This window comes from Podarcis vaucheri, assembly GCF_965113315.1.
Source record: "Podarcis vaucheri genome assembly, chromosome: Z".
Classification (NCBI taxonomy): Eukaryota; Metazoa; Chordata; class Lepidosauria; order Squamata; family Lacertidae; genus Podarcis; species Podarcis vaucheri.
This window is the reverse complement of record NC_138758.1, coordinates 49,374,165-49,392,217: the sequence shown is the minus strand read 5'-3', so window position 1 is coordinate 49,392,217 and position 18,053 is coordinate 49,374,165. Positions and strand designations below refer to the sequence as shown.

Sequence of the window (18,053 nt, the reverse complement as noted above, 5' to 3'; positions counted from 1 at the left end):
ATCCCCCCAGGATCACTCAAATCACAGCCTGTGCCAGTGGAATCATTTCTTGCCAGTGCGCTAAGTGAAAGGACAGCATGCTTTAAGATGGCAAGAGATCACGAGGGCTGGGCAATATCTGCTTTCCAACATTGTGACTTCTCAATATGGCAGTGTATTACGATGTCAGAAAGGAGGTGTGGAGGAAGAAAGCAATTGCCAGCCACAGATGATTAACCTCACCATACAGAGCAACGGGCTGAGCTCCTGTTGCTCGGTCCCTGCTCCTGCCCACCTAGCAGTTCGAAAGCACACCAGTGCAAGTAGATAAATAGGTACCGCTCCAGCGGGAAAGTAAACGGCGTTTCCATGCGCTGCTCTGGTTCGCCAGAAGCGGCTTAGTCATGCTGGCCACATGACCTGGAAGCTGTACGCCAGCTCCTTTGGCCAATAAAGCGAGATGAGCGCCGCAACCCGAGTTGGCCACGACTGGACCTAATGGTCAGGGGTCCCTTTACCTTTTACACAGCTTCTGCCTAATCCTGGGGAGGCCAGGCGGTCAGCGCTGACCTGGGCTTCCTGGAACAGCCAGCAGTGGTGCATTCTGACAGTAGTTTTGCCATACAAGCAGCAGCCACCAGAAGCCACTGTTCCACTTGAAGGAAGCAGGCAGCCTACCAGCACTCACACGTCCAGGGAAAGAAACGAAGGCGATGGGTGGCCAGTGGGCAAGCAAGCACCACTCCCAAGGCCAGCGGCTGGGCTGCAAAGGGAGGGAGGGAGTGGGGTGGCCTGACTGAAGGGCACAATGCTGGCTGTGAGCAGGGCCGGGGGTTTGTAACACATCACTTGGTTGGGAATTCTTAAATCACTCTCAAGATTTTAATTTTAAACCAGTTTCAGGCAATATATCAATACATCACCCAGACCCATAGATAATGGTAAGCTTTGCACAGACATTGTGTAAAACTGTGTTAGATATGCCCCTCCACCCACTCAGTGACTATAAGGTGAAATAAAAATGGCTATAATTGTTTTCCTTTTCACAGAAGCAGATAAAATATGCAAGCATACCTGCTGCTGTATAGACCCAGGGATTTTACAGTGTCTATCAGAGATGGATGCTGTTTGTAGGCATAGCCATCCCTTCTGAGTAATTGCTATATGGTTCCTCCACAAGCAGAAACTTTAGCATTTTGGGATAGGCATAATACAAATCATAGGCAGTGGTAGGAAAAAACAGAACATGGATTCTCAGCACAGAGCGAGCTACGAGATATGTCACTCCTCCCCACAGAAGAAAAGTTTTCACAGTTCCACATGAAAAACGATCAGTTTTCAATCCATCCCTGAAAACACTGAGGGAGACCCTAGGGAAATGATTCACTTTGGACACTAAGCTATGTCCCATATCCATTCATGATGCGGCCAATGCTGACCATACTGCTCAACAATTAATCATATATCTATTGGTTGCTGCTCATCTTGTGTGAAAGGATGCATCTTGTTACTCTATGGATGTATGGTTTAAAATAGTTGTTTGTGTTTGTTGGCATTTCAAAAAAACTTGACTGATACAATATATTCTGCTAGGTGTGATTCGGACCTCTCTGACTTTGCAACTGCTTGGGGGCAGTTTGCGATTTATATGACCAAAGAATCTAATGGATGGAACATTCCCACTAAATAGGGGTTTATTTGGCAACATTCATGAATGGTATGTTTGGTACAAATAGGAACTTTGTTTTCCACTGTGGAAAAGATTTCCCTTCATTCTTTTTACGTGTTTGATGATTACTGTATTGGCCCCAATATAAACCGCACCGTTTTACCATGTGTCTGTTTCAGCAGCGATATCATAAAACCCAATTTTTGTAAGGTCGCAAACTTAAGCTGCACTTTTAACTTTTAATGGTCGGAATGTGGAAGAAAAAGTGAGGCTTATACTTAGGCCAATACGGTAAGTACAGAAAGGGTGAAACTACAGAATCAGCAGTTTGGTGCAAACAGCCCTTTGGAATTTTATTCTCTGAGGGCCACTGGCTATTAAGGGCTGGTGCTGTAATATTTTTATTGTAACAATCTGCATGTGGGCTTTTATATAAATAAATAAATTGTCCATTAGCACCTTGGAGTCCAACTAAGTTTGTTCTGGGTCTAAGCTTTTGTGTGCATGCACACTTCTTCACATACACTGAAACAGAAGTCACCAGACCCTGTGGGAGGGTGGGGTGGGTTTTTTCTCAGAAGAGTAGTAGTAGATGGGTGATTGACACAATGGGTATGGTAAACCTGTTGACGACTGTTAAGGACTGCAATTAGTCCTACAGGAAGAAGCAAGGGATAGTATGCAGATAACCAAAAATAGCTTTAGCATGTGTAATGAGACAAGAATCCAATACCTCTATTCAGACCAGGTCTCTCCATAGTTTTCAGTTTAGTAATAAGATGTAATTCAGCAACTTCTCTTTCAAGTCTGTTTCTGAAATTCTTTTGTAATAAGACAGCTGCTTTGAGATCCTGTATTGAATGTCCTGGAAGACTGAAATGTCCTCCTATTGGCTTCTCTGTCTTGTGATTCCTTTTATATGTATATATTGTGTATGCGTATATTATAAAGTTATAAAAAAACAAAACAAAACAAAACATAGGCCTGTCCATCAAAATGAAAGACTCTACCCATCTCTCTTGAATTCTGGACAGTTTGACCAGTCAGCTTGGTTTCATTTCTGGAGGGCAGGAAGACAGAAACAGTCATTTTTCAAGGGGGTAGTTGGTGCTAAGATTTGAAGCCCATCCCAGCTCCCAGCAGGAGGCTGACTCTCTTGCCTAAGGTTGGGAATAATTCACACCCTTGGATGGAGGGTCCCCAGATGCTGAAGAGGACAAGGCTTCTCAATTTGAATTAGCAATGTGGTTTTACAGAAACTCACTCATGAGTAACCTAGCAAGCTCATGCCCAGGGGTCAGCAACCTAATGTCCATGGGCCGGAAGTGGCCCGCGGAGGTCGTTTGATCAGCCCACAAGCCACCCCTGAACCGAGCCGCCCACTCACACTCTGCGCGAAACCACTGCAGCGTGGCGCAGGGACTTGCTTCCGCAGCACCAAAAACCGCGTCTGCGCAGACGCGGAAAATAGTGTGCATGCAATCAGGCCCATGAAGGGATCTCTGCGGGACTGATCCAGCCCAGACAAGATAAACCTTGCTGACCCCTGCTCATGCCCCAATGTAGTGAAGATCAGTATGTGCAGCATGGAAGCAGGAACAGAGATGTTATTCATCACATAAGGAAGCTAAAAATAACAGAGACACACAGAGCTTGAAAACAAAAAATCATGGGATATTTCACAAACAAAACATTACTGTTCAACACAAAAGTCACATATGAAAATTACAAGTGATCAGAGATATGCAGCTCAGGAAAAATGGATCCCAGGAACCTTTACAAGAGTACAGATAGTATGAAACACCTTTCTTTAAAAAACAGGGCAGGTGCTTTTCTCCTTCACATACACAATTACTGAAATCACACCTTTAAACTGATACTCACCCCTAGAAAAACTGGAATAATGCAATTAAAAGAAAAAGGAATGGTTTTCACACCAGCTATGTCTGGCCCAAGGCATGCTGCTAGCAGACACAACCTTTCATGGGTTCACAATTTTTCAGATGACAATTTTTATTATTATATAAAAAAAAATCTAAATATTTTGTTCTGCATTCAACAAACATGATATTTGAAACTCATGGCATAGTGAGAAAATCATACATAAAACATTAATAAAATTAAAAGATGATTAAAACACTGCAGGTTACTTTCAAAACATGAAACCTCTGTAAGGCACTAAAAGACAAGAAGGGGTGGTAAATGTGCCCCTTGTTGGCCCGCTTTAACATGGCTTATGATACACAATGCAGCCCTTAATGCCACCACCTCACCAACATAAAGGGAGGATGAATCTCCCACGCCAACAATACGATGAAGATCCTGAGCTACTTAAGTTCCAAAATCAGATATGGCTTTGAAATAGGTCCACCCAGCTGAGCCTGTAGCAAGAGGGTCCTGGAAGTTAAGGAACAAGGTTTGATCACAGTGGAGATCGAGGACGAATCGGGGAGGTTGATAAGGCACTGTCTCCAAAGACGTTGGCGTAAGAGGACTTGAGGAGCTGCACGTAGCTTTGCATGCTTCGGTTGGTGCTCTCAGACTGTTCAAGACGATCCTTCAGGTCATGGAGGCGGCTTTCATACCGACACTCTGCCTACATGAGGACGGGGGAAATGGTTGAAGCAGGGGAAATCACTGCCACGCTCACCCCGTTATGGATTCTTCATACAAGCAAGTAACAGTTCACCATGCCAAGTGGAAATACCAGGCTGCTAACCCCTTTATCTTACAACTTTAGCATATATTCTATGCTCCCAGTTCCCTGTGCTCCATCCTACTAAAAACAAAAAACCAACCAACCAACACCCCCCCCCTCATCTACTTCCTTGCCTCCCTATCAAAACACAAGATGGGATGGACCTAAAAGTCCTTAAGAGAGTTAAGAGAGCTGCTGCTGCAGAAAGCCACTCACATCATCTTTGCTTCGCCGCAGCTGATTCAGTTCCGTCTTTGTCCTGCTCAGTTGAGTTTCCAAATCTAGCATCTTGGACTGGGCTGTTCTCTCCCTTGCTGCTGCTCGTTCCCTTGTTTGTTCCAGCTTTTGCAGGCAAGGCAATAGAAACAAGACAAACTAATGTTTTGGGCTTTAGCAAAAACAAACAAAAAAAGCATCCCTCTAGAACCTTTGGGGAAAGAGAGTGGCTTGATTCCAATTTTCCAAAGCTTCTAAAGCCAGGAAACATTTAAAAAAATGTAGCACTCACTTTCCTGTTGTATTAGAAACAGGGTTAATCTACATATGCAATGTTAGCAGGGGAAAATACACATGCCCACCTCTCTAGAGTTTGCAAGTAAAGTAACAGGTGTAAAGAACCTGGAGAAGTAAAATGTGTGTATGCATGTATTGTGGGGAGGGAGCATTGATTTTACTTTAAATATCTAGAGATAATTCAAGTGATCCAATATATTATTATCTTTGCATTTATACTTCCCCACCAAGCTCACGTTTCTAATATGAAAGACTAAGAAGAAAGAAAGAAAATCAAATCACAAACAAACACAGAGACAGAAAACATCCTGGGAGTCAGCAGGATATGTAATAGCTAAATGTTTTGCTTACACTGGAGAGAGCTGAGTGTGGGTCCCTATCCACCCACAATTTAATTGAGTGCTCTCTCTCAAGCTAAGCACATCTTTCACAGCTGTTATAAGGAGAAAAGAGGTTCCTTGCATGGGCTGCTCTCAAGAGCCCCTCAAAAGTAGGATGGGATGGAAGTGTATCAAATATACATGACCTCCTACTAGGGCAATAGGGAAGGGCTCTTTTCAACCCAATTCCCTGGTGGGAAGCCTTGGGGAAAGCTGCGGCAGGGCCGGCCCAAGGCATTTGGCACATAGGCGAACCACAAAATGGCGCTCCTCTCCCACCACCAGGGAATAAAGGGTGAGTGAAGATCTATATTAAGAAGGGGGTTGGGGAGAATAAAGATCTACATTGGTGCATAGGTAGGCATCAAACCAACCTTACCAGATGGCTGAAGTGGGAATCAAAGGCCACTGTGGGGAGAGGCCTGTTCTGTATCACGCTGGGTGGGTGAAGAAGCCAGGAGAACCCAGAGGGCAGCCCTGCCATTTTCTCCCTAGGGACAGGAGACTAGTAGTGCCTCCTGCTCACCAGGAAGCTGCTGCTGCAGAAGCAACAGGAGACACATTCTCTGGAGGCTGAATCTGCTGCCCCTGTGGATCTTGCTGCCTCACCTCATGGGTGTGATGGCCAAGGCCTGTGGAGGGGACTTTTGTACAGTGGGCTACATTTCCAGCCACAGACACCTCTGCCTCCTTCCAGGTAAGTGAGGCATTGCCACAGTTCAAGGACACATTCCTGCAAGGAACTGCTGAGCAAAACCATGCAAGGAGGACACTCAGAGCAGGGTTGGAAGAAGCATAGAGAGTCCCAAGGACCACATTTGGGATCCAGGGTTGAGATTCCCCACCCCTTGTACTAAAGCATCTTCTCACTGATCTCCTGAAGCTGGTCCTCAACAACAAAACACTTAAGGGAAGAGAATTCTGCTCCCACTGCAATGGCAATGCTCCTTCACTCATTGCCCAGTGGGAGGTACCAACCTGCCTCTTGGCATCACCAATTGCTACCTCCAGCTGGCGAGCCAAGGCGCCACATTCCCGGGTCTTCTCCTCTAGTCGCAGCTGGGCCTGATGGATCGACTCCTCCCTTTTCGCTATGACCTGGATAAATTCTATATTCTGACCGCTTGCTGCTTCAAGCTTCCTGAATTGCAACCACAAGGAAGATTCATGGGTATATGCCAATCAAAACAGGGCTCAACATTTAAATGGACTAGATGCGCCTGTAAATAAGTTTTGATAGGTGCTACTTTATACAGTGGTACCTCTACTTACGTTCACCTCCGGTTATGTATCCTTCGGGATACATACACGGCAAACCCAGAAGTATTTTTCTGGGTTTTGCTGCGTGCACACGTACAGAAGCGCTTTACCGCCATGCGTGCATGTGCAGAAGCGGTCCCTCCAGTTGCAGAAACCTCGGGATCTGACCGGAGCTCCATAACAGATCCCGTCCGCAACTGGAGGTACAACTGTGTGTGCGTGTGTGTGTGTGTGTGTGTGTGTGTATCTACGTTATAAGCTGAATAGCCAATGTAATGCCATCCAGGGGCTGGTGGACTCTTGAGTCTCATCCAGTATGGCCAAAGGTTGATGGGAACTGGAGTCCAGCAACATTTGGAGGGTATGATGTTGGCTACCCCTCCCTCATAGGAACTGCAGGTGGCCAGCACAGTCATTGTTGCATTGCCAATAAGCAATTTTCTGGAAACAACAACAACAACTTGTTTGAATACAATGTCTGATCAAGCCACAGGTCTAGTGAAAAGCAAACACAGGCCTATTGACAACACTGATATTGCAAAGGAATGTGTTAAGCACCAAGTCAGACCATCATTTCTGCCCAGCATCTGCTGCCGGCACTGCCCGCCTGCAGTTCTCCAAAGCCTTAGGTGGGAAAAGGTATTTCCTTCCCCATCTTTCCCAGCTACCATGATTTTTTAGCTGGAGATTTGATTTCCAGACCTCCTTAATGTGAAGCCATCAGCAAGCAACAGCGGCTTGCAACAGAACATTGCATTTGTTTTGCTCTATGTGTCTGCTTTAGTTCCAGTGCTTCTGAAGAGGTCTGGCTGAACGATCTGTCATGAGAACTGATCACTAGCTGCTGCCCACAGGAGGAGATTGGTCCTAGGAACCAGAACCTATCTTAAGAGGCAGGTTGTCGAAAGCATATAGCTGCATAAATTACTACAGTTCCTTGACTCCTCCCTCTGGTCTCCCCCCACCCCACAAAAAGTATAATGTATTGGCCTGAACATAAGCTGCACCTGAATATAAGCCACACCTTTAAAATTCAAAGAAAGAAAAAAGGGAGAAAAAAGGGAGAAAAAACACAATACCCGAATATAAGCCGCTCCCTTAAAATTCCGCAGGCGCTCACACCCATTCCATTTTACCGTATGTATGTTTCAGCAGCAATATCGTAAAAGCCAGTTTTTGTAAGGTTGCAAATTTAAGCTGCACTTTTAACTTTTCACGGTCGGAATCTGGTGGGAAAGTGAGGCTTATATTCAAGCCAATACAATATTAGCCTACATTTGGAATGCAAGAGGCCTGCACTTTTTGCCTTCCCAACACTGCCAGCAGCCTGGTTCGCATGTCACAGTAAGCGAATGCAGACGTGTGGGGGCTCCTGAAGAGGAGATTGTGGCCATTTTGTTTCTCCCTTGTTGTTTTGCTGCTGCATCAACACTGAACGAAACCATAGTTTGGCTTAGCATGTCGTCCAAACCCAGGCTTGCAGCTTAGCTCTTCCAGGCAATCCACAAGCCAGGAACTAAAGGACAAACCCTAGCTACTGCCAACCAGTTAATCTGGAGAGAGTTAAAGTCTGACCCCAGGTCCAGACTTACAAAGATCACTGTAGGCAGCAGCAAAACTCTGCTGTGACTCAGTTTTGAACTCCTGTCCTGAACTCCCTATGTCCACGCTGAGCCATGGTTTGGGCTTTGCATGGTGTGCCAACCAGAGCAACTGTCTTCCCCACCATCACTACCAAGCCCAGCATCCATGACAAGACTACAGAGTTCCGTACTCAACACTGATACAGCACCTGATTGATCTATACACACAGGAAAACATTTGCACAACACAGCCTTTCAGTTTTGATCACTCTGCTCCCATCCTTGACAAAGCGGCATCCTCCCCAATTGCTCCTAACCTCTCCAGCTCTTCAAGCTTGAGGATCAGCTGCTTGTTCTCTTCTTGGGCAGACTGATACCTCTCTCTCATCATCTCCATCTTGTCTCCCTGAAGCTCAATCTGAAATTTGATTTGACTTGATTTAATAGTTGTATTCCGGTTTTCCAACAGCAAATGTTCAGCTCAAAGCAGCTAACATGGGCATTAATAAAGCAACAAACATCGCAGTCACTATAATATCAAGCACAGCATCATATAAATAAAGCAAACGGCAACATTAAACCATCAAAACAATTAGCACAATCAATACAATTAAATCAAACCATAGTAATTCAAGATACGAAAATGAAAGATTGGTTTAAAAAATAGGAAGGGGGAAAGGTAGATAATGTGTAAAGTCTTTAAGGCCTTCCCAAGCTACCAGTGACAGGTGCTGCTCATTTTGATGTCAAGATCTCCCCATTCTTTATTTCCTAGAGAAACAAGAATGGAGTCATGCAGAGAGAGACAGAAAGACAGACAAAGAGAGAAAAGGAGCAGAAAAAACTACCATGTTCAGGGCTTAAGTGGACCAGGGCTCATTTGGTGCTTATTTAATGTTACTATTTACATTGCACCTTTCTTCTTCCACCATGGAAGGTCATCCACATGTGGTTTCCAGGTACTGAGCAGACCCAAAGCTCCTTAGCTTCAGCAAGGTGATGGCCTTGTGTGCTTTGAGACCAAATCCCAGGAGCAGAATCTGATTTCAGTACCAGGAGGTGGGACAGCCTTCTGAGGGAGGTGTCTTTGCCTCACCACTAAACAACTATAATCAGCAACCCCTTCACATACACCCTCAACCCCACTGGTCAAAGGATGGCGGCAGGGCAAGGAAGAGCCCAGGCACCTCCTGTTGCACACATTAAGCACTGTACGTGTTCCTGTTTTTGTGGCCTTTTCAGAGCCTATTTTGATCCAGCATGATTTTTTTCCTTCTCAGCGCTGCACAAATGAGCCGCCAGCCACCTGCAAGCAAAGTGAAGCACACACAGATTGAGGCAAAAATCACAATCTCTCTCTCTCTCTCTCTCTCTCACACACACACACACACAAGCACACACAGAATGAAAGGTTTATGGAGCCGAGCAAAATTAACCATGGGTTGCTAAAAAGATGAAGTTGCCTTTGACAAGGAATGGAGGTTCAGGAGCTTGTGGTCAGGCGCATGTTATACTCATGCTGGTTTGCACCCCATACAAAAAAAATATAAATAAATCTATGCAAATTAATATAAAAAACCAATATCTGATTTAATCCACCAGAAGCTTATTTCACATGGATTTACTGTGCATAAAGATTTCTGGCTCAAAAAGAAAGACTTTAGAAGAAGAATTTGGGTCAGTTTGGAAGCACAGTACAGCAGCTGTAAAATTAAGGCCAAAAAGGTCACACAGAGAGGCTTAGGGAACCAAGCACTGACTGTCAGAAAGACCAAACGACTGGAACTTTAGCAAGTGTAACTAAACCAGTCACCATGAGCTGAACCACAGCAGCTCCCCACCACCCACAGCCCAGGTCTTTGCTTTCAATTTTAGCACATACCACACTTAGAAGGATGTGTGCATTTCAAGACTGAACAACACAGGAGGAGAAACTGAAGTGAGTGCATCCTAAGAACTTCAGTCTCTATTTCCTTCTTCAAAATGAAAGAAAGCAATCCTCAATGGCATTACTTAAGTGTTCCATGCCTAGGTTGCACCTTCTCTCTCCCCCCACAACCAGATAAATAAATTGTGCAAAACAAGCCAACATGTGCAAATATTCTGGTACAGTGGTGCCTCGCAAGACGAAATTAATCCGTTCCGTGAGTCTCTTCGTCTAGCGGTCTTTTCGTCTTGCAAAGCAACCCTATTAGCGGCTTAGTGGATTAGTGCTATTAGCGGTTTAGCGGCTATTAAAGGCTTAGCGGCTATTAAAGGCTTAGCGGATTAGCGGCTAAAAGGCTATTAGCGGCTTAGAAAAAGGGGGGCGGAAAAAAAATCGGAACACTCGCAAGACTTTTTGTCTTGCGAAGCAAGCCCATAGGGAAAATTGTCTTGCGAAGCAGCTCAAAAACGGAAAACCCTTTTGTCTAGCGGGTTTTCCGTCTTGCAAGGCATTCATCTTGCGGGGCACCACTGTACGCAGTTTTGATTCCTCCATCCCACTCAGTGCCCAGAGACCTGCCTAACCATTTTCAAATTTTCACCCCTCTCAGTCATGAGGTCTAGAAATTTGACTTTCTGTTGATGAATTTAAGTTTCTAGCTTGAACTGCAATTACACAGAACCCTGGGAAACCTATGCATTGCCATATGAAGGAAGGACCCACAAATGAAAGCGGGAAGGGGGCTGGTGGATCTTAACTGCATGCTTTCACAAGGCTACCCATTTGTTAACTTGCCAGAGGTGTTGGTGGACTGAGAAAAGCAGCAGGATTAAATGCAGATAGCAAAACAGCAAAACAAAGACATGCCACACGTCCTTTTATTCTGCAGTGCAGATGTTTAATCATTTCAAAAAGAGACGAGACAAGAGACAAAGATTGCATTTTCTTGATGCTAGAGGCTCATTTGGGTCCTCGGCTTGGGGTTCGTGTGGGCACCTTCTGCCAATCCCTTACCCGCTGACGGAGGTCTGTGATCATGGCTGACAGGTCCATATTTTTCTTCTCGTAACTCTTTAGCTGTTCCTGACACTCAGCCAATTTAGACTCTGTGAGCTTCAAGATCTCAGGAAGCTTTTCTAGCTCAGCAACCTGACTCTGGAACTGCTTACGAGCCTGTGAGCAAGAAGGCAAAAAGCAGGAATTAAAGATAAGAGAGGGTGCTTGGCCACAAGACACCTATTGATCTGATAACAATGAGGCTGAATCTCTAACATTCGTAGAAACTGATAAATACGATGCAAAATGTACAAGCGGTATTCCTCTCATGTTTTTGTGAGGTACTAGTCTGCTCCTTCTCTTCCACACTCCATGAAAAGTTCCTGTGCAGGAGCTACAACACATGAAACCTCCAGATTTTATGGCTCATCTACAGCTTAGACCAGACACTTACATTTTCAATCTCCTTGGTCATTTCTTCTTTCAATGATTTGTTCTCTTTTTCACAAAGCTCCAGTTTCACAGTCACCTCATCAGCTTCCATTCGCGTTTTCAGCACCTGGGGAAAATATGTTGGTGGGTTGTTGTATTTTAAGGAGAAGACAAAACATGTACAGCAGCTACTTTATCAAATGGAACTGAATTAATCATGTTTCAGTTTGGGTTTAGTGAACGCAACTGTGAGAAATCTGAAGAGAAAGTATTAAAAGTCTTGTTCACATAGACACTCCATTTTTTAATCAGTCCTCAAAATAAAAGTCATTGCAGTTATGTTCTCACCTAAAGGAGTCAGAACTCAGAGGGAGACACACCGACCTGCCCTGCTGAACTGCTTTTCTCCATTTGTGTTATTAGAACACATAAACTCTACCTCTAACCCAGGGGTCAGCAACTTTTTTCAGCCGTGAGCCGGTCCACCGTCCCTCAGACCATGTGGTGGGCTGGACTATTTTTTTTTTGGGGGGGGGAATTAACTAATTCCTATTTCCCCACAAATAACCCAGAGATGCAGTTTAAATAAAAGAACATATTCTGCTCATGTAAAAACACGCTAATTCCCAGACCGTCCGTGGGCCAGATTGAGAAGGTGATTGGGCCGGATCCAGCCCCCAAGCCTTAGTTTGCCTACCCATGCTCTGACCTATACAGGTGCCTTTGGTTCATAATTTAGAGACAATTTCCTCTCTAAATACCAAGAGTGGAATATAATTCTGAAATCCATACCCTACAGCTTTACTCCTCATAATTCCACAATGATGGGCTCATGACTGTAGGTTAATTCCACAGGGGCCATTGTTCTGTGAATCACTCTGACTGGGCAAGATACAAATTAATGAATCCTCCCATTGTCTCTTTAAAGACAGCAACACCACACACCCAGCAATAGAAAAGCTCTGGAGGCATGGGGATCCATGATGAGCCATAATCTCCAGACTCCTAGCTTTTCTTTTTAAAAAAATCAAAAAAATCTCTAGCATCTGTAGAACCTGATATATATGAGGCAAAATGTGCAGGGACCATTCTTCTCATGCTTCTGTGAACTACTCCTGCATGCAAGCCCTTTGAAAGAGCCCAATTTCACTACAAGGTGAGACAAACCCCTTTCAAGTGTGACAGTTCAGATAATAAAAAGGTACTCTAAATTGGTGGACAAGACTTTCATACAGAAGTGCTCCAGTTTGTTGGCTTTCCTCTTTGTTGGCCTTTGCCAAGCTGGAGTCCTCTCCAGATGTTTTGGACTACAACTCCCATCATCTGCAGCATCATACAGCTGTGCTGCCTTGGTCTGATGGAAGCTGTAGTCCAAAGCATCTGAAGGGTCTTGGTAAATGTTGCCATTTATGAGCCTAGCCTGCGCAAGGCATCTGCATCACCCAAGTCTTTCATTGCTGCCAAGAACAGAGTGAGAGAAGCTCAAAATCAAGTAAGAAAAGCCTTTGGAGACACCTGAGAAAAATAACCAGTTTAAGCCTATTTTATGTTCTGCAGCTCTCAAATCATTCTCTGTATTTGATGTGCATTTGTTTATTGCTTTTTAATTACTACCACAATTGGGCACCTCTCAGATTTTGAAATATAATAATAATAATAATAATAATAATAATAATAATAATAATAATTTATTATTTATTATTTATACCCCACCCATCTGACTGGGCCTCCCCAGCCACTCTGGGCGGCTTCCATAAAAACCAAAATACAGTAAAATATCACACGTTAAAAACTTCCCTGAACAGGGCTGCCTTAAGATGTCTTCTGAATGTCAGGTAGTTGTTTATCGCTTTGACATCTGCTGGAAGGGCGTTCCACAGGGCGGGCGCCACTACCGAGAAGGCCCTCTGCCTGGTTCCCTGTAGCTTTGCTTCTCGCAATGAGGGAACCGCCAGAAGGCCCTCGGCGCTGGACCTCAGTGTCCGGGCAGAATGATGGGGGTGGAGACGCTCCTTCAGGTATTGTAATCTATCTTGGGTAGGGATATTTTTTATTTTTAAAAAAGATATATACTATTTCTACATTCAGTTTCCCAATAATAGAAGGCTACAAAATGAAACAGACCAACTTCAAATCCTTTCAGTAACACAAAGGGAGAAGAGCAGGTTCTTATCAGGTACCCCCACCTCTTGCAAATATCTAGAGAGGAAATTGCCAAGTACTTGCTTAGACAAGAGACACAGAATGCCTGAAAACCAAAGTGCACCTCTGCCCCACCCCCCAAGTTCCAGGGTTTTGGAGCTCAGCAGGGCATTCCTGCCAGAAGACGGAGAAGGAAAGAGGGTGCCAAAGGTCTTTCGAGAGCAGTACCTGGTTCTTGTAGCTTTCAATTGTCCCTTCGTAGTTCTTGAGGGATGCTTTGAGCATTGCTATTTCCTGCTGAGCTTTATTCAACTTTTCCTCCACCGGCAGAATGCTATTCTGGAGAAACCAGAAGAGAGACGTGTTCAGTCAGAAGAGAAAGGGCTGCTGGGCTGTACAACAAGCATCTCCTTCCTGGCGTAGGCAGTTAAGACTGTCAACTAGAACCTGGGAGACCAGGGTTCGAAACCTTCACTCGGCCACGAAGCTCACCAGGGGACCTTCGGCCAGTCACTCACTCACAGCCTAACATACATCACCAGTCAAAATAAAAAAATTCCTTCCAGTAGCACCTTAAAGACCAACTAAGTTAGTTCTTGGTATGAGCTTTCGTGTGCATGCACACTTCTTCAGATACTTTTCGTGTGCATGCACACTTCTTCAGGTATCTGAAGAAGTCTGCATGCACACGAAAGCTCATACCAAGAACTAACTTAGTTGGTCTTTAAGGTGCTACTGGAAGGATTTTTTATTTTTTTTTTACTATGGCAGACCAACACGGCTACCTATCTGTAACTGGATACATCACCAGGTTGTTGTGGGCATCAGAGGAGGAAGGGGGGGGGACTTGGATAACAGCCCGGACTGGAATAGAGTCAGGGGAAGCTGCACTGGCAAAAAGACAGTTGGAAAAATATATATACACAAATAAAGCTGTATTCGATGGATGAAAGGATCTATGATGTTTGACATAATTGAGAATCGCAGAGCCAGGGATGGAAAATTTTAAAGAGTTAAAACCGGGGTGTGGAAAATATGAAAACAACGAGAGAGGCAGGGCTGAGATTTGGAGATATGCTTCGGAGGTCCAGAGTATGGGGAGCCCCGAAAAATCAACAATTACAATCTGGATTATAATTTGGTCTTTTTTTAATTTTAGGTTTTTTTTTATTTTAATTGGATTGTGACTGGATATGTTAATTGGATGTTTTTTATTGGAAAATTAATAAAAATGATTTTTTAAGAAAAGAGGAGGAATGGGGAGAAGCATCTACACCACCTTGCGCTCCTTGGAAAAAATATGGGATAAAAATGCAATAAAATAAACAAACAAATTCCGTTTGGAACATCTCCTGCACTATCTCCACTGAAATGATTGGAGGTTATTTAAAAAGGATGGTGGAGATGCCCCTACCAGAACTAGACCAGAACTAGACCAGTATATATGTTTTGGACTACAACTCTCAACAGTCCGAGCTAGCAAGGTTGTATTATGCTGGGCTGATGGGAACTGTACCCAAAACATCTGGAAGGCCTCAGCATGGTGAAGATGAGAACTTTTCTCTACCAACCTTCAACCTCTCATTCTCCATTTTTAATGAGGTACTTTCTGTGACCTGCCGGTGCATTTTGTCCACCATGGCATCTCTGTCTTCCCGCATCTTGTCTTCCATAGTGGTCTGCTGTTCCATCAAGTCTGAAATACGGCTTAAATACATGTCAGGGAAAGAGACATTAGTCCAAGGAAGAAAGAAGCAGTCTCAGTTCAAAGCAGAATTTCACAAAGATGACGATCTTTGTAAGGCACATGATTCCCATATAGCAGAAGAGGGGAATCTGTGGCCCTCCAGATGTTGGCTGGGGCTGATGGGAATCTAACAACAACTGAAGGGCAACAGACCCTGTTAGAGACAGCCAGTGTTGTGGAAAGGTTAGGGTGTTGCACTAGGACTGGAAGAGATGCACATAGGTTCACATCCCCACACAACCACAAAGCTTGGGTGACCTTGAGCCAATCATTATCTCTTTGCTTTCTCTTGCAGCAAAGAGAAGAGATTAATGTTTATATATTTATCAATAATCTGGAAAAATTAGCGCAGCTTCCTAATACCACATGCAACCCATCCCCTTTCATTTGGCCAAGGAACTTGAAAAGAACCAGACCTAGGAATTCACACTAAGGTAAGTCCACCCAACTGTGCTACTATTCACATGGGAAGAGCAGTCTCAATCCCCCAATAGAGGTGGACCCATTATGTACGACAGCCAAAATATATCAAGCTTTGCATGTAAGGGGCACAGGATCTTTGGAAGACATGGGATTGGTTCACATCTAATGTCAAACTGAGATCAAATCCTAGTCTACCATCCTAACTTGAAATGCAAAAAAACAAACCATGGTATGCCATCTTGGATATTCTGAATTGAGCTAAGAAGGCTTGGTCACAATTTCAACCCAGGCCTCCAGGGAAGACCAACATCTTCTGACACCCCAAATGCCAAGCAGCTACTGGAATCATTTCACTTTGGATTTCCTAATGGATTCCCTTTTGCACTCAAGCTATCTGGACCCTAGGAACAACCACCTCGCAAGACTATTCCTTAGTTTTGGCAATCGTATAGAATACTTAGATTTGCTCAGTATTAATTAATGCACTTGGCTTCTTTCATATTAGGGAATTTAAACCCGAGTCCACAGTCAAAAATCATACTGGTCTGTCTCATAATGTCAGTAGTGAAATACTGGATGTTTTTATTTGCTAAGTTTAAAAAAAAAGTAATTTCAAAGTTTCCATTTAAAAGAACATACCAAGAGTGGCTTACAAAATTTATAAAATACCTCACAGACATAAATAGAGATTCAACTTCTCTGTCTTTACTGGCAGTAATTTTTTGTGCAAGGCTCTTACTTGCCTGTTTCACTACACTGGGGTGGTTAATGTCAGATCTGAGGGCCACTGGCATCTCTTTCTGGCCCTCGGAACACTTTTCGGACCAGACTGTCCTCTCTGCAGGCAACTGTTGTCTTTCATACCCCGCACCCCGTTTCATAACCTGATCTCCTGTCATTCCTTCAGCCTTTCTGCAAAGAAGTCCACATTCTTTGACAACTTAGGCCTTGAAAGCAGACTAAATGCAAAGAAGCCAATACCAGCATTCTGTGACTTATTGCAAACTCGCACAATTTGAACCCCCTTTAGCACAGAGCACCAACAGGATTATATGCTGTACACAACACAGTTCTGAATGGATTTTTTTTTTTTTAAATCCAAAAATCACAGAGCTGGCAGAATTGCAATCACAAGTCATGGAGGAAACAGAAATGACAGAGAGCCAGGACATATGGCCGTCACCTTCTTAACTAACTAAAAAGAGAGTAATGCAGTGATGGGGAACCTGTAGCTCTGCAGTGTTGTTGGACATTAAATTCCCTCTACCCCAAACAATTGGCTATGCTGGCTGGGGCTGATGGAGCCCAGTAGCTTCTTCAGGAGTCCACAGTAATCTTTTGGATCTGAGTGTTGTGCTGCCTCCCATCCCTCCCATTCCATCCCTCCACGCGAGCCGTTTTGGGAGCCAGCTCCAAATGGGACAGCACAGCTCTCACCTGTTCAGCATCACAATCTCGACTTCCAGATCACTTTTGTCTTTCACCACCTGGTTGTAGCGGCTTCTCCATGATTCCAAGGTGGACAACGCCTCAGCAACATAGTTGTCCTGCCAAGCAAGGCAACAGGCAAGGTTAGAAGAGCAGCCACATTGTTTGGCATAGAAAACAAGAACTCATCTGACACCCCACACTAATGACAAGTTGTACAAAGCAAATACAATGGACCTTTGGGTAACGTACGGTAACTTTTGGGTTGTGAACGTGGCAAACCTGGAAGTGTATACTTCTAGGTTTTGCCATGCACACATGCACAGAAGTGCTCTATCGTGCCACATGAGTGCGCAGTAGCAGCGCCTCATGTTGCAAACTTTTCGGGATACGTAAGGACCCCCAGAACGAATTAAGTTCGTATCCGGAGGGTCCACTGTAGACTTTCACAACAGCCCTGTACTTCTAGCCACCTTCAGCCAAAGCCAAGCCTAGAAGATCAAGGCAAGCCCAATACAGATCAAATGCTCCTCAATGTCCTAACCAAGTTAAGTGGTCAACAGCATGCTCATTCCCTTTGCAGATTCTCCCCTTCTTTTCCTTTTCAGCTTTCACAAGGGTGACACAGAGTTACATCTGCAGCGATGACTTTGATTATACCTTGCTTTAGATCAAGAATTAAAAGCTGTTTTGGTTGAGAACTAACCACAGTTGTCATTTATCTCCAGTGCATCATAACACTAAGCCATATTAATGTTGGACAGGAAGGGAAGGTGAGAAGAACAGAAGGAAGAAGAAGATGGGGAAGAAGTACATAAGCCTATGGGGAGCTCCCAGGTAACATGCTTCCGTCCTTATTGCTGGTGTCCTCAAATG

At 44.3% G+C, this 18,053-nt stretch overlaps 1 protein-coding gene across 3 annotated transcripts in view; it reads right to left on the bottom strand.

Annotated features, from left to right (window-relative positions):
- Nucleotides 1-3,301: 3,301 nt before the first annotated feature.
- Nucleotides 3,302-18,053, bottom strand: part of ODF2 (outer dense fiber of sperm tails 2) — a 30,964-nt gene continuing 16,212 nt past the window's right edge. For all 3 annotated transcript variants that reach the window (XM_082208877.1, XM_082208879.1, XM_082208878.1), the window contains exons 11-19: nt 17,187-17,296; nt 15,151-15,286; nt 13,808-13,918; nt 11,460-11,564; nt 11,024-11,182; nt 8,400-8,500; nt 6,218-6,380; nt 4,563-4,688; nt 3,302-4,244 (exon numbers count right to left, since the gene is read on the bottom strand). In XM_082208877.1, coding sequence (XP_082065003.1) covers nt 4,071-4,244; nt 4,563-4,688; nt 6,218-6,380; nt 8,400-8,500; nt 11,024-11,182; nt 11,460-11,564; nt 13,808-13,918; nt 15,151-15,286; nt 17,187-17,296 — 1,185 coding nt within the window. In that variant the 3' untranslated portion in view covers nt 3,302-4,070. The remainder of the gene's footprint in view (nt 4,245-4,562; nt 4,689-6,217; nt 6,381-8,399; nt 8,501-11,023; nt 11,183-11,459; nt 11,565-13,807; nt 13,919-15,150; nt 15,287-17,186; nt 17,297-18,053) is intronic.